This window comes from Diospyros lotus, chromosome 13 (assembly GCF_014633365.1).
Source record: "Diospyros lotus cultivar Yz01 chromosome 13, ASM1463336v1, whole genome shotgun sequence".
Lineage (NCBI taxonomy): Eukaryota > Viridiplantae > Streptophyta > Magnoliopsida > Ericales > Ebenaceae > Diospyros > Diospyros lotus.
The window spans coordinates 4,715,409-4,728,526 of record NC_068350.1 but is presented as its reverse complement, the minus strand read 5'-3'; the positions used below and the strand labels follow the sequence as shown (position 1 = coordinate 4,728,526).

Below are 13,118 nucleotides of genomic sequence, written 5' to 3'. Positions count from 1 at the left end.
AAAAACCACTGTCATTATGAGGTATAAGAGTAGATAATAATAAAATTTGCATCAATTGAGAAATAAATATAACAAAGTCATATAATGGCCATCAAAGGGGTTGGGATAGGGATAGCTTGTGGATTCGCACAACTTAGCCCGTGACAAGTCAAGCCTGGCTCAACTTGTTATTGTAGGAACTAAGAAGTCGGACTTGGCCGGACTTTATATATAGGGTTGGATTGAGCCCAGAATATTTGGGCCAGTAAGGCTGGGGCTTGCTGGCCTGACCCCCCAACCCAGCAAGCCCAGCCAGTTGGGCCAGACCTAAATTTATTTTTTAAAATAAAAATTATAATTTTGATTTAAAATTTTTAATATATAATTTTTCATATCTCATTAACAATTATATATAGTCATACACAAAAAGTTAAAATCACCTTAAATAAATATTAAATATATATTTAAAGAATTTTTTATATTTTTTAAATATTTATAAAATTTAATACAGTTTTTTTAAACGTGTATCCAGATTATTAAAACTAGAAGGTGGAAATTATTAAAAAAATAAAAATTTTAATTTTTGAATTCTTTAACTACAAATTTCTAAGTTCTTAATTTTGATTTTAAAACTGAAATTTTTACTTTTAAAAATATATTTGTATCCTATTTATTAAATAAATAACTATAATGTTTTAAATTAATTTTAAAACTGAATTGAGTGGACTGGTTTTTGCTGGGCTTAGGCTGTTCAGGTTTGCTAGCCCAACTTACCCAACCCGTGAGCTTAGCGAGATGGCCCTACGTGGCCCATCCTAGACGGGTTTATAAGTCGAGTTGAGGTATATCTTACACAGACAGATTAGACCCATTCCATTTCTTTAGGGCCCATTAGGCAGGCCCAACACTTTTAACATAACTGACGTGGACCTTAGCTTCAAGAAGGGAAAAAAGAAGGTCAAAAAGGGCAAGACGTTTGTTCACCAATAAGAGGTAACGGGTATAATATTAGAATATTTTTTGAGCAAAATATATAATGATTAGAATAAAATATTTTAAATTTTTTATTAAATTTTTTAAAATGTAATGAAGGGTATATATGTCATTTTATTATTTATAAAGTTAAAGATAAATTTATTTAAAAGGAGAGAGATAAAATAAATTTATTTGAATAATATTAAATAATAAGTCACTTAATTTATTATTAATAAATTTAATAAATATAATAAAAATAATTTTTTATTTAAAATATTTTTTATATTCCATTTTTTTCACCCCACTTAACAAACCCCCACAAGACTATTTCTATTTGTCAACGTCCATCAACGCAACCCATCATTTATGGGAGGTGGCGCTACCTGTACCGCCGACGACTGAACTGGTGGCCGACGATGAAAATTGGGCAACGTTGAGCGCTGCTGTTCGTTCGTTTCAGCTCCTCTTTCAGGGACGAGCCTCGTACCGATACCGTGGTGGCAACGTACAACAACATAAGAGTAATTTCTTCGACATCCATTTCAGTATCTGTAGCATCCTCCTTACTCCGAAACCATGTTGTCTCAATGACGACGACGGCGGCATGGCATGCACCATGAAACAGACGACGGATGAAGAATGGAAAATTAAAGAATAGGCTTAAAGCACACAACTTAAACTTCGGCCGGCTTCAGGCTCGATTAGATATATAAAAATTAAATCTCCAAAATATAGGTCATATGGCAAACAAGTGATACGTTACGTTAAGAATAGTATTAGTAGGTCACGAGTTCGATGCTCAATTTAAGTAAGAGTCAAAGGTTCACTTGTGATTTATTTCTTTTATTGAAATTGAGGATACGAGTAGCAGAAAATCGCATAAGAACGATAATCCCAAGATATAAGAAAATTAAAAATATCTTATGAGTATACATTTTTTAACTAAAAATATATTATATATTTTAAAAATATACTAAAAACTAAAATATAATACCTTTCTTTGTTTACAGAATATATATATATATATCTTAGTGATCAAGTCTGTGCCATGCATGAAATTTTTTTAATTGATTTATGCATACATTTATTTGTTAAATGTTTATTGACATATATTTTGTAAAATTAATTAATTATCAACCCATTAATCTAATCAATTTTTTTTTGTGAAAATTTTACTTATTTAGATATGTAATTTTTCAAAATTTTTTGATTATTTAGTAGATTGATAATTAATTAATTTTATAAAATGCATATCAATATATATATATATATTTATAATATTAAATAATAAATAAATATATACATAAGTTAATTAAAAATTCCCACGACTCAATCACTAGTCTGAAATAATAAATTTTTAAATTATTTTAAAAAATATAAAACTTTTATAAGATTGAGGTGCCATTCAATTCTCAATCCATTATAATCTCTTTTCTATTTATATCTTTCATTATTTATGAGCCGAGATCTATTATCTCAAAAGCTTGTCCTCTTCCTTGCCTATTCAATGGAAGGCAATCACATTATCCATTATCAAATAGTATTTTTTTAAAAAAATTATAAAATCAAATAAACAATAGTGACTGCATTTGGATGGACAGGAAAAGGACAGGCTTTTGGGACAGCATTGTGGATTGCGGTTGCAAGGGCATAAATGCATAACAGAACTGCCAAGCGGGGCGGGAAGCGAAATTGAAGAAAATACTTTGGACATTTCAACATAAGACAAAAATTAGAGGGCCACGTTGCAATAAGTATCCAAGCTCTCAATCTCCAATCTCCAAATTCCAATCATTTATGAATCAGGGAATCCAGATAGTCAGAGACCCCAACGCCCTGCTTCTGTTTCTCTAACAAACCCATCAGAAATGGAAACCCAGAAGGATCCAAAACCCAGAGTTGTTTGCTGCATTGGCGACGTCCATGGCTACTTCACCAAGCTCCAAAACCTCTGGTCCAATCTCGAGACCCAAATCGGCCCCTCCGATTTCGAGGCCGCCTTGATCATCTTTATGGGAGATTACTGCGACCGAGGCCCCAACACTCGTGAAGTCATCGATTTCCTCGTCCATCTTCCCTCCAAATACCCCAAACAGTCCCACGTTTTCCTTTGCGGCAACCACGACCTGGCCTTCGCGGCCTTCGTCGGCGTCCTGCCGCCGCCGCCCGACCCGTCGGAGACGTGGAAAGAGTACGCGGCGAGTGAGGATAGAGAAGGGTGGTACAAGGGTGATGGCTATGAGAATATGCATCTGCAAGGTAGGAGGTGGGCTGGGTCGATTAAGGTTAGATTCAATACCGTGAAGGGGACTGAGTACAAGGGTTCGATCTACGATGCTGGGCCGACGTTTGAATCGTACGGTGTTCCACACGGTTCTGCTGGTATGAATTTTTTGGTTTGGTCGATTGTTTGATTTGATTTGAACCTTTATTAGTTATTCATTGCTGAAATGGATTTTGCTTTATTTATTATTATTATTTTTTGTAGTTTAATCCTTATGATAAATAGTATTGTCATGTGAAGAGGTGACCAATAGAGGCGAGACTTCCGCAAGGAAGGTTGATGAAATGGATCAAGTATTATCTATAAGGACTTTATAGGCGATAATTCCATAGTTAGAAATGGCCGAGGACCTAGAATTCATGTAGCTGACCTCCACGCAGTGAAATGAAGGCTTGATATGTTGTTCAGTTTGATCCTTGGGGAGTCAGTTCTCAGCGTTGATTTGAACATTTTCTGAATGCTGTTAAAGTGGGTTTCTTTTGTTTGGTTAGTATGATAAGTAATTTTTTTAACGCTATACCAAAAGAAACTTTTAGTAGTAATCTTATGCAGGGGAATGTGAGAATTGAATTTGTGGACTCTACTGGAGATTTTTGTCTAAGAATTCTGCAACTTTTGGTTGCTTAGTTGAGTGAGTGTTCTATGCCTGTTAATTATCTTGATGGTGCAATTTTGAGTTCTGAAATGTTAAGCTGCTGCATTGTTTGTTTAGTTTGGTTTTCATGAGTAAGTTGTTGTGTGAGATCTAAAATAGGCTTATTTTGTATGATTTCTGCAAGTTGTTGTATCTAATATTTACAATTGCAGTTTGTTCGATCACTTTAGTTGTGGATTATCTAATGTTAAATTGGGTTTGCATTCTTTAATTTATTTTGTTCTTTAAAATGATTTTCATCTCTGATTTGGACATTTCTTTGTAGTTCATGTCAAATGAGCCCTTTCTATTTGATTTGTAGGATACAAAGTTTCCATACTTGATAAAATGATTTTTGGCGTTTAAACTTTAATGATTCTTATTTTTTCTATATTTGATGATTTTGTTCTTGTTTGATCATGACTTTAGTTGTTACTTTTACATTACTTCTATGCTACATTTTCATGGAAGGACAAGAAAATGAAAGAGAAATAACAGCAAATGAACATGTAAAAAAGCAGGTACATAAATTAAAAAATCTTTGTTCGAAACATAGCTGTTGTGTTTCATTTTGGTAACTTCTAGTCGTTCAAAAGATTTAATGTATGTTATGAAATTCACTTTGGTATCAAGTGCTGTTGTTTATATCACGGTTATTAATATTAAACTGTAACTTTTGCACCTAGATCTGATGAAGGCAGTCCCTGATGAACACAAGAAGTTTCTAGCTGATCTAGTTTGGGTCCATGAAGAGGTCAGGTTTGCATTATGTATAGTTCCTTAACTTTGAAAATAATGTATGTATCAACCAGAAACCAAAATTGAATCATGTAATGTCGATTAGCGATGAGCCAACAGCTGCATTGTTGTTGCTGATAGGGGATAATGCTAAGTGGGCCTATTATTTCAGGATGATGTCTGTATAGAAACTGAGGAAGGAGTCAAACACAACAAGCTGATTGCTGTACATGCTGGCTTGGAGAGAGGCAAAGGGGTCAAAGAGCAGCTACAGTTTTTGAAAGCCCGGGACACCAGGGTGCCTAAGGTGGAGGCGCTTAGTGGCAGGAAAAATGTATGGGATATTCCAAAGGTGACTACTTGTTCCCTCTTTATGTCTCTTTTTGTTCTTGCTCAACTTTCTTTTGATGTAAATGGCCTTCACATTTGTTTGAGCCACATTAATTTGCATTTGTCAATCGGTTTAGTGACCCTCTTGACTTGAATTAGCCAATTGGAAAATCAAAAAGTTCCCATATCATATTGGAAGATGATTGGCTATGGACATTTGATGTTCTTAATTTTATGGGAACTAACTGAGTATCCAAAAGGTGGCTGCTTTTTGTCTCTCATTTCTCTTTTTGTTCTTGCAGAACTTTCTTTTGATGTAAATAGGCAGCACATTTATTTGAGCCTCATTGACTTGCATTTCTGAATCAGTTCAGTGACCTGTTTGGCTTGAATTAGCTGATTGGAAATCGAAATCTTCCCATATGATGTTGGAAGATGGTTAAACTGTGAACATTTGTGTTTTTGATTTTATAGGAAGTAGCTGATTGGAAAATCAAAAACTTCCCATATATAATGTTGGATGACAATTAAAAATAGACATTTGGTGTTTCTTGATTTTCTAGGAACTGACCGAGTATCCGACCATTCTGGTAAGCGGTCACCATGGAAAGCTTTACATTGAAGGTCTTAGACTGATTATCGACGAAGGTGGTGGATTTGAGAATAATCCGGTGGCTGCAGTTGTGCTTCCCTCCATGAAAATTGTTCGAGATACCGATGTTTTGGGGAAATAGTATATTCTCAGTGATGCATTCACAAAATCCTTTTTCAATTTCGCTGAGCGACATAATCCAGTTTTTAGAGGATGTAATTTGTGCATAGAGCACATTACTTGTCAGCAGAAAAAGGTGAACAATGTGAGTCTAGATGTATACTGGCTGCTTAATTTTGGTAGTATTATGTTCATCACTAGTTCTTGTATCTGTTGCTGCTGTTGTTTCTTTCCAAGGATGCAGTTATTGAAAATGAATAATGTAAGCAAAATGTGGTATAATATTTATTAATACAGCCGCATATGAGCTAAAAAAATTGACATTTATCAAGAACTCAATGTTGGTGTCATGGCATGGATACTTTCTGTACATTCCATTGTATTTAGGCTTGCTAATGATGAAAATCTATAGCCATGTGCACTAAATGAACTCAGAAGACATGATCACCCATCAAATTCATATGTCCTAGGTAAATATATAGAAATTTATGTGAGCTTATTTTCAGGGAGATTTGAGCCCTAATGTAGAAAGTGTGCTTTAACGTGAAGTATTGAAACATTAGTGCTTGGAATAAATTTGACAAGCAACAAATCCTGTAGAAGAATTATCCATTTATGTAAACCTTTAATGTTGAGTTAAGTTGAAAGGAAACCAAAATAACTATATCTTATTTTTAAATGTGATAAAGAAAATAGGAGGACAAGCTTTAGGCCCAATTTTGTAAGGGGGCGTGGCCCAATGGCCCAGTTGCTAACTTATGCTGCATGCTACAGTACACGTTAAACAATAAATGATAGCCCTAATCCCTCAACTGTAAACCATAGAGTAAAAAAAAAAAAAGACTAAACACTAGTCTTTAAAAATACCTTAAAAAAATATTGAGAAAAAACATTCTATACCATAAACTCCAAGGTAAACCCTACTTGTATGCATATATATTACACCCTAAAAAACTTGAAGATAGGTGTTGCCTGAAGGAGCAAGGCGTTTCGGGTATCAAACCTTTATTTGTTTGGAACCAATCTCTTGTTGTAAAATTAATTTGGTGGCTTCTCTTAGGTGACAGTGAATCTCTATGGATTAAGTAGGTTCACACTCATCGAGAAAAAAAATGTGTTTTTAGTTGCTTCCAGTGCCTTCCTCATTCCCCTAGTATTGGGGGAAACTTTTGTCAATCCGCAATGTGGTGAGGTATAAATTTGGATGGAGAATAAGAGATGACAAAAAAGTTTTCATGTGACATGATAAGTGGCATCCACTCGAGGTGCTTATAGATCGATTTTTTTGCCAATTGGCTCGACAGTTGGGCATCTCTATTAATTCTCATGTATCAAAAATCATAGTCGAGGGGTCTTGGGTATGGTTGGAGATGGTTTTATCGCCATCTTTGGACTTTATTCAAGATCAAATGCCTAGCCTTCCTAGGGCTGAGTATAGGGATGAGTTGAGATGGTTGCTAGCCTTGGATGGGGTTTACTTTGTTCGTTTTGCCTTGCAGGGTTTTCTGATGCAACATCTTTGCACCCCTGGCATTGTTTGGTATGGCACAATAAAGGCATCCCCTTACATATGTTTATTTTTTGGTAAGTGATTATGGAGTGTTTATCTATTTTTGTTTGTATTAATCTTTTTTCGCCTTTTCCAAATAAATACTTTCTTTGTAGGAAGGCAGTAGAGCGACATAACTCATGCCAAGTGCTTTTTTTTTTTTTTTTTTTTTGAAAAAATCTAGATGTTCTCGGCGATGATGGGAGATAAGAGTCTTATGGGTAGCGATAGGGTGGTGTGGTAAGAGCTATTAACAAGTTACTAAGATTGCATTCTCTTTACTGTTTTCAAGTCATTTTTAGTTTTTAATTTTCTAAAATAATAAAAACGCGTTCTCTTTACTGTTTTTAAAAATGCATTTCTGAAAACAAAAAATACATTGTAAAGAAAACTCAAAACAATAAAAAGTTATTTTGAGTGTTTTCATCCAAAACAAACTCTAAACTCAAAACACATTTATTTATTTATTTATTCATATTTTATTATTGTAATGGGAAAAAATATTACAAAATTCATTAACTTTAAAATGTATATATTTTTTAATAATATATTAACATTAAATATTTCTAATTTATTGAATAATCAAATTTATTGAATAAAATATCATTAAAAAATTATTTTCAAAATTTCAAAGAGAACGTGTTTTCTAATTTTCTGTTTTGAGAAATAGTTTTTCAAAATGACAAAGAGAACACGTTTTCAATTTTCTAAAAATAGATTACTAAAACAGAAAACTGAAAATGAATTTAAAACTGAAAATTGAAAATCAAAGAGGATGCGCCTGTTCTCTTTGTCATTTTCGGGCCGTTTTCTGTTTTCAATTTTTCAAAACACTCAAAACGTGTTCTCTTTGTTATTTTCAAAAACGCATTTTCAAAAACAAGAAAAAAATTTGTAAAAGAAACCCAAAACAACAAAATATTGTTTTGGGTGTTTTCAGTGAAAACATGCCCAGAAATCAAAAACGCGAAAAACGCTGGCGAGACACCCCCCCACCCCCACCCCCATCTGCAATCTCACATCTCTCTATCTTTCTCTCAAGCTTTGGCCAAACATAGCCATCACCGCCGCACCACTGCCTAGATCCACCATCGCCACTATCGTAATTGCCCAACAGCACTTACCACCGCCATTATCTCTTCCACTACCTATCACCGCCGCACCACTGCCTAGATCCGCCACCGCCACCACCTAGATCCGCCACCGCCACTGCCCAGTAGTGCCTACCACCACCTATCACCTCCGCACCACCACCTAGATCCACCATCGCTACCGCCTAGATCTGCCATCACAACCGCCTAGAGTCGTCATCACCGCCTAGATCCGCTATCACAACCGCCCAGCAGTGCCTACCACCGCCATTATCTCTTCCACCGCCTATCACCTCCGCGCCGCCGCCTAGATCCGCCATCACCACCATCGTCACCGCCTAGATCCGCCATCGCAACCGCCCAGAGTCGCCATCACCGCCTAGATCCGCCATGCCCAGATCTGCATACCACCATTGTTTCTTCCTCCTGCCTTTGCCATTTTTTTTCAATTATATTTTTATAATTTTGGATAAATTAATATTTATTATTTTATGATTTATAATTTTTTTAATATTTATGTTATGGGTAATTTAAATCTCAAAATTAATGTGTGATTTTAATTTGTAGATAAAAATAAATTTATCATGAATTAAAATATTATAAAATAAATATTTATAATTTAAATTAAATTTATTAACTAAAATATTATAAAATATTTTTTTCAAAATTTTAAAATAAACGCATTTTCTAATTTTTTGTTTTAAGAAACAGTTTTTCAAAATGTTAAAAAGAACACGTTTTCAAAAATATCAAAACACACTCAAAATACAAAACTCAAAATGAATTCAAAACTCAAAATACAAAACTGAAACACAAAGAGAACACTACCTAAAATGTTTGGTTTTGCAAACAATGGTTTACTTTACATGGAGAGAGCTGATGAGGAGAACGCCCTCGGTCCCATAATTACGCCAAGACGAATACCTAACAGCGGTCAAAAGATACACAGCAGACAAGCATTGCCACGTCAATCAGATAAGCACTCAATAGAGAAACCCCCGAGATCTCAGGAACAGGCTATCCCACCGAAGATCACGGAGGCAACAGTTATCCCGAACTCCTCGGAGACGGAGGCTATCGCGAAACCTTTATGGGGAAAGTCCCGAAGAAGGTGGGAGGAAGATCCTGAAGATCCCTCATGATCCCTACCCCGAGAAAAGGTAAGCGAAGAAGGTGGGGGATTCTCCTTATCTTTCCATCAATTAACATAGTTTAAAAGGGACAAGGAACCCTAGATCAAAGGACTAACTTAATCATCGGAGATCGACCGGGGGAGCAAGCCCCGTCTCCATTGCAGGTACACTCAGAAAGGCAAGAAGGGAACGTGCGGCTACCACTTCCGAAAATCCTTCATCAATTGGCGCCCACCGTGGGGCCGACATTCTTCTCTTCTGTCTTTCCAGTGCAGCCGACAATCTTCTCAACCGTGAATGGCGACCAGAAGACAGCCGTCTAGGGCCGTGGGGAGCAACCCCGTTCCGGAACCGAGTCAGCAGAACCCTCCCCGAAGCCCGCCGGGGAGGGCTCGGAGTCCGGAGGGCCCTCCGCCTCCTCCTGATCGGATAGCACTTCTGGAGGGTCAAGTACAACGATTGACGGAGTTACTCATGGGTTTTCTAGATGGCCAGCATCAGCAAGCCCAGCACTCTCGGGCGGAGGAAAGGCGCGAGCCCCCAAGAGAAGAGGAATCTTATCGACGAGACGAGAATCCGCAGAGGCCAGGGCCAGATGACGGCGAGGCGGCCGAGTCTCTTGACTTGTCGTTTGTGCAGCAGCGGCAGGAAAGAAGATTGCGGCAGTTGGAGGAGGAGATAGCCGCCCTAAAGCCAAGGACCGGAGAGGCTCAGGGACCAAGGATAAATCAGCCCCTTGGCCCAGAGATCATGGCGGCCATACCACCAGAACGTCTCCGCATCCCGGCCATTAAGCCCTACGCAGGGACCACCGACCCGATGGATCACCTGGATCTTTTTACCTCGCATATGATGGTACAGGACGCCTCAGACGCGATGTGGTGTAGAGTTTTCTTGGCCACTCTGGAGGGGCACGCACGGGCGTGGTACTCAAACCTGGCTCATCATTCCATCATAAGTTTTGCGCAACTCCGGAGCAGCTTTCTGGCGCACTTTGCACCTCTCCGAAGACACCGAAGGTCCACCATGGCCTTGGTGAGTATGAAGCAGAACCAAGGAGAGCCCTTGAAGGATTTCGTTTCACGATTTAATATGGAAGCCCTGAGCATCGAGAACTTTGACCACAATGTTGCTATGGTGGCATTCCAGAACGCCCTGAGGCCCGGCCCTTTCGCCCAATCATTAGCCAAAACGCCTCCCAGCGCGTTCACGGACATATTGGGCCGGGCCACAAAGTACATAAATGCCGAAGAGGTCATGCAGGCTAAGAGGGCGGAGCATGTGGAGAAGAAGGATAAAAAGAAGCATCCCGAGGAAAGGAGGAGTGACGACCGAAGAGAAAAGCATCGCCCTCGGTGGGATTCGGCGGGTTTCACTCCTCTGAACGCCCCGAGGGCAGAAATCCTGGCTACTATTGAGGGAAAAGATTACTTGAAAAAGCCTCGACCGATGAAGGCACCATCTGACAAAAGGAACAGAGGTAAATATTGCCGATTCCACCGAGATCATGGTCATGACACGGAAGAGTGTCACCAATTAAAGGAGGAGATTCAGGAACTTATCAATCGGGGTTTCCTGAGGAGCTACGTGGCAAAAACAGGTGATTCTCAGGGGAGAAAGGATCGACGGTCGCGATCAAGAAGCCCCCCCAAGAAAGACCGCGCGGAGGATCGAAATCGGGCCCAGCGGGAGAGATCACATCGAAGAGAAGATGATCATCCTCAGCCTCCGATATTCCACACACTCACGGCGGGGGAGGTTCCAGTCATGAAGGACGAAAAAAGTAATGCGACCCGGCTGAAAAGATCGAGGAACGTGGATCCAATCTCTTTTTCAGATAGCGACCTCCCGGGGTACCCGACTCAAAATGACCCACTGGTGATAACAGCTGAACTCGGGAAGTGGGAACTTCGGCGGATCCTTGTGGATCCAGGAAGCTCTTCAGAAATCTTGTACCGGCAAGCCTTCTTAGGCATGGGGTATGAAATGACACAGCTAAGGGCAGCGAGGGTCCCTTTGGTGGGATTTGATGGTGAAGCCGTATATTCAGAAGGGATTATTCAACTCCCGTTGACGGTAGGGAGAGGTTCCCGAACTTCCCGTGTTATGCTAGATATCCTGGTAGCAGACGTGCCTTCGGCTTACAACATGATTCTGGGAAGATCGGGTCTCAATGCCCTTCGAGCCATCCCAAGCACGTATCATATGATGATGAAGTTTCCCACGGATAGGGGGACGGGCGAAGTGCGGGGAGATTTGCGCTTAGCCCGTGAATGTTACATGGCCTCTATAGGCATGGCGAAGAGTAAAGAAGCAGGGTTGCAGAAGGATGCTGACCCCCCGAAGGAGGTCAGTTTTCTACTAGAAGGACCTGAAGATCCCAAAACAGCGGAGCCGGTGGATGAATTGGAAGAAGTACCTCTGGAAGAAAATTGCCCAAGTCGATGTGTAAGAGTGAGTATGGAGTTAAAAGATCCGCTAAGGAGTCAAATAATATCACTCCTTAGACAGTATGCAGATATCTTCGCGTGGACAGCCCGGGATATGCCAGGAGTAAATCCAGAAGTAATGACACACAGGCTGGGGGTCCGATCAGGTTTTCAGCCTGTCAGACAGAAAAAACGAAGCTTCGCCCCTGATAGGGCAAGGGCGATCGAGGAGGAGATCGCAAAGTTAGCAGCTGCGCGCCACATTCGGGAGGTGGATTATCCAGATTGGCTAGCGAACGTTGTGCTGGTTCCCAAAGGGCAGAGCAAGTGGAGACTTTGCATCGATTTCACCGATCTTAACAAAACCTGCCCAAAAGATAGCTACCCACTCCCGAGGATTGACGCCCTAATTGATGGAACTGCTGGATGTTCGCTCATGAGTTTCCTAGATGCTTTTCAGGGATATCACCAGATTCCATTGCACCCGGAGGACCAGGAGAAAACGGCATTTATCACCAACAAGGCAACCTACTGCTACACCGTAATGCCTTTCGGATTAAAGAACGCAGGAGCCACTTACCAGCGCCTGGTAAATAAGCTTTTTCACCAACAACTCGGGAGAAATATGGAGGCTTACGTCGACGACATGCTGGTAAAAAGTATGGTAGCCGAATGTCATCCGGAGGATCTGGAGGAATGCTTCAAAACCCTTCGTAAGTTCCATATGAAACTTAATCCTGTCAAATGTGCTTTCGGCGTTTCTGCAGGAAAGTTCCTAGGCTACATAGTACACCACCGAGGGATCGAGGTAAACCCTGCGAAGGTCAAAGCTATCATGGATATGCCGGCCCCTAGGAATGTGAAAGAGGTACAGAGCCTTACGGGTAGGATGACAGCCCTTGGCAGATTCCTTTCTCGCTTGGCAGAAAAAGGCCTTCCTTTCTACAAGGTCTTATCGAAAGCAAATAACTTCGAATGGAATTCTGAATGCCAGCGAGCTTTCGAAAAGCTTAAGGAGCACCTAGCCACGCCTCCGGTTCTTACCAAACCGAAGCCCGGAGAACCATTATACATATATCTGGCGGTGGCCAATGAGGCTGTAAGTTCGGTATTGATTCGAGAAGAAAACAGGATCCAGAGGCCCGTTTATTATGCGAGTAAACGATTATCGGGAGCCGAGGTTCGGTATCTTCCTATGGAAAAACTGGCGTTCGCCTTAATAACATCGGCGAGGAAACTCCGACCCTACTTTCAAGCTCATACG

At 39.7% G+C, this 13,118-nt stretch overlaps 1 protein-coding gene across 1 annotated transcript; it reads left to right on the top strand.

The window, feature by feature from the left end:
• Nucleotides 1-2,748: 2,748 nt before the first annotated feature.
• LOC127787941 (tyrosine-protein phosphatase RLPH2-like) lies at nucleotides 2,749-5,986 on the top strand. The gene is made up of 4 exons (XM_052316025.1): nucleotides 2,749-3,336; nucleotides 4,559-4,626; nucleotides 4,783-4,962; nucleotides 5,504-5,986. Exons 1-4 carry the CDS (start codon nucleotides 2,823-2,825, stop codon nucleotides 5,672-5,674), a joined length of 933 nt encoding a protein of 310 aa, XP_052171985.1. The 5' UTR covers nucleotides 2,749-2,822; the 3' UTR covers nucleotides 5,675-5,986.
• The last annotated feature ends 7,132 nt before the right edge of the window (nucleotides 5,987-13,118 follow it).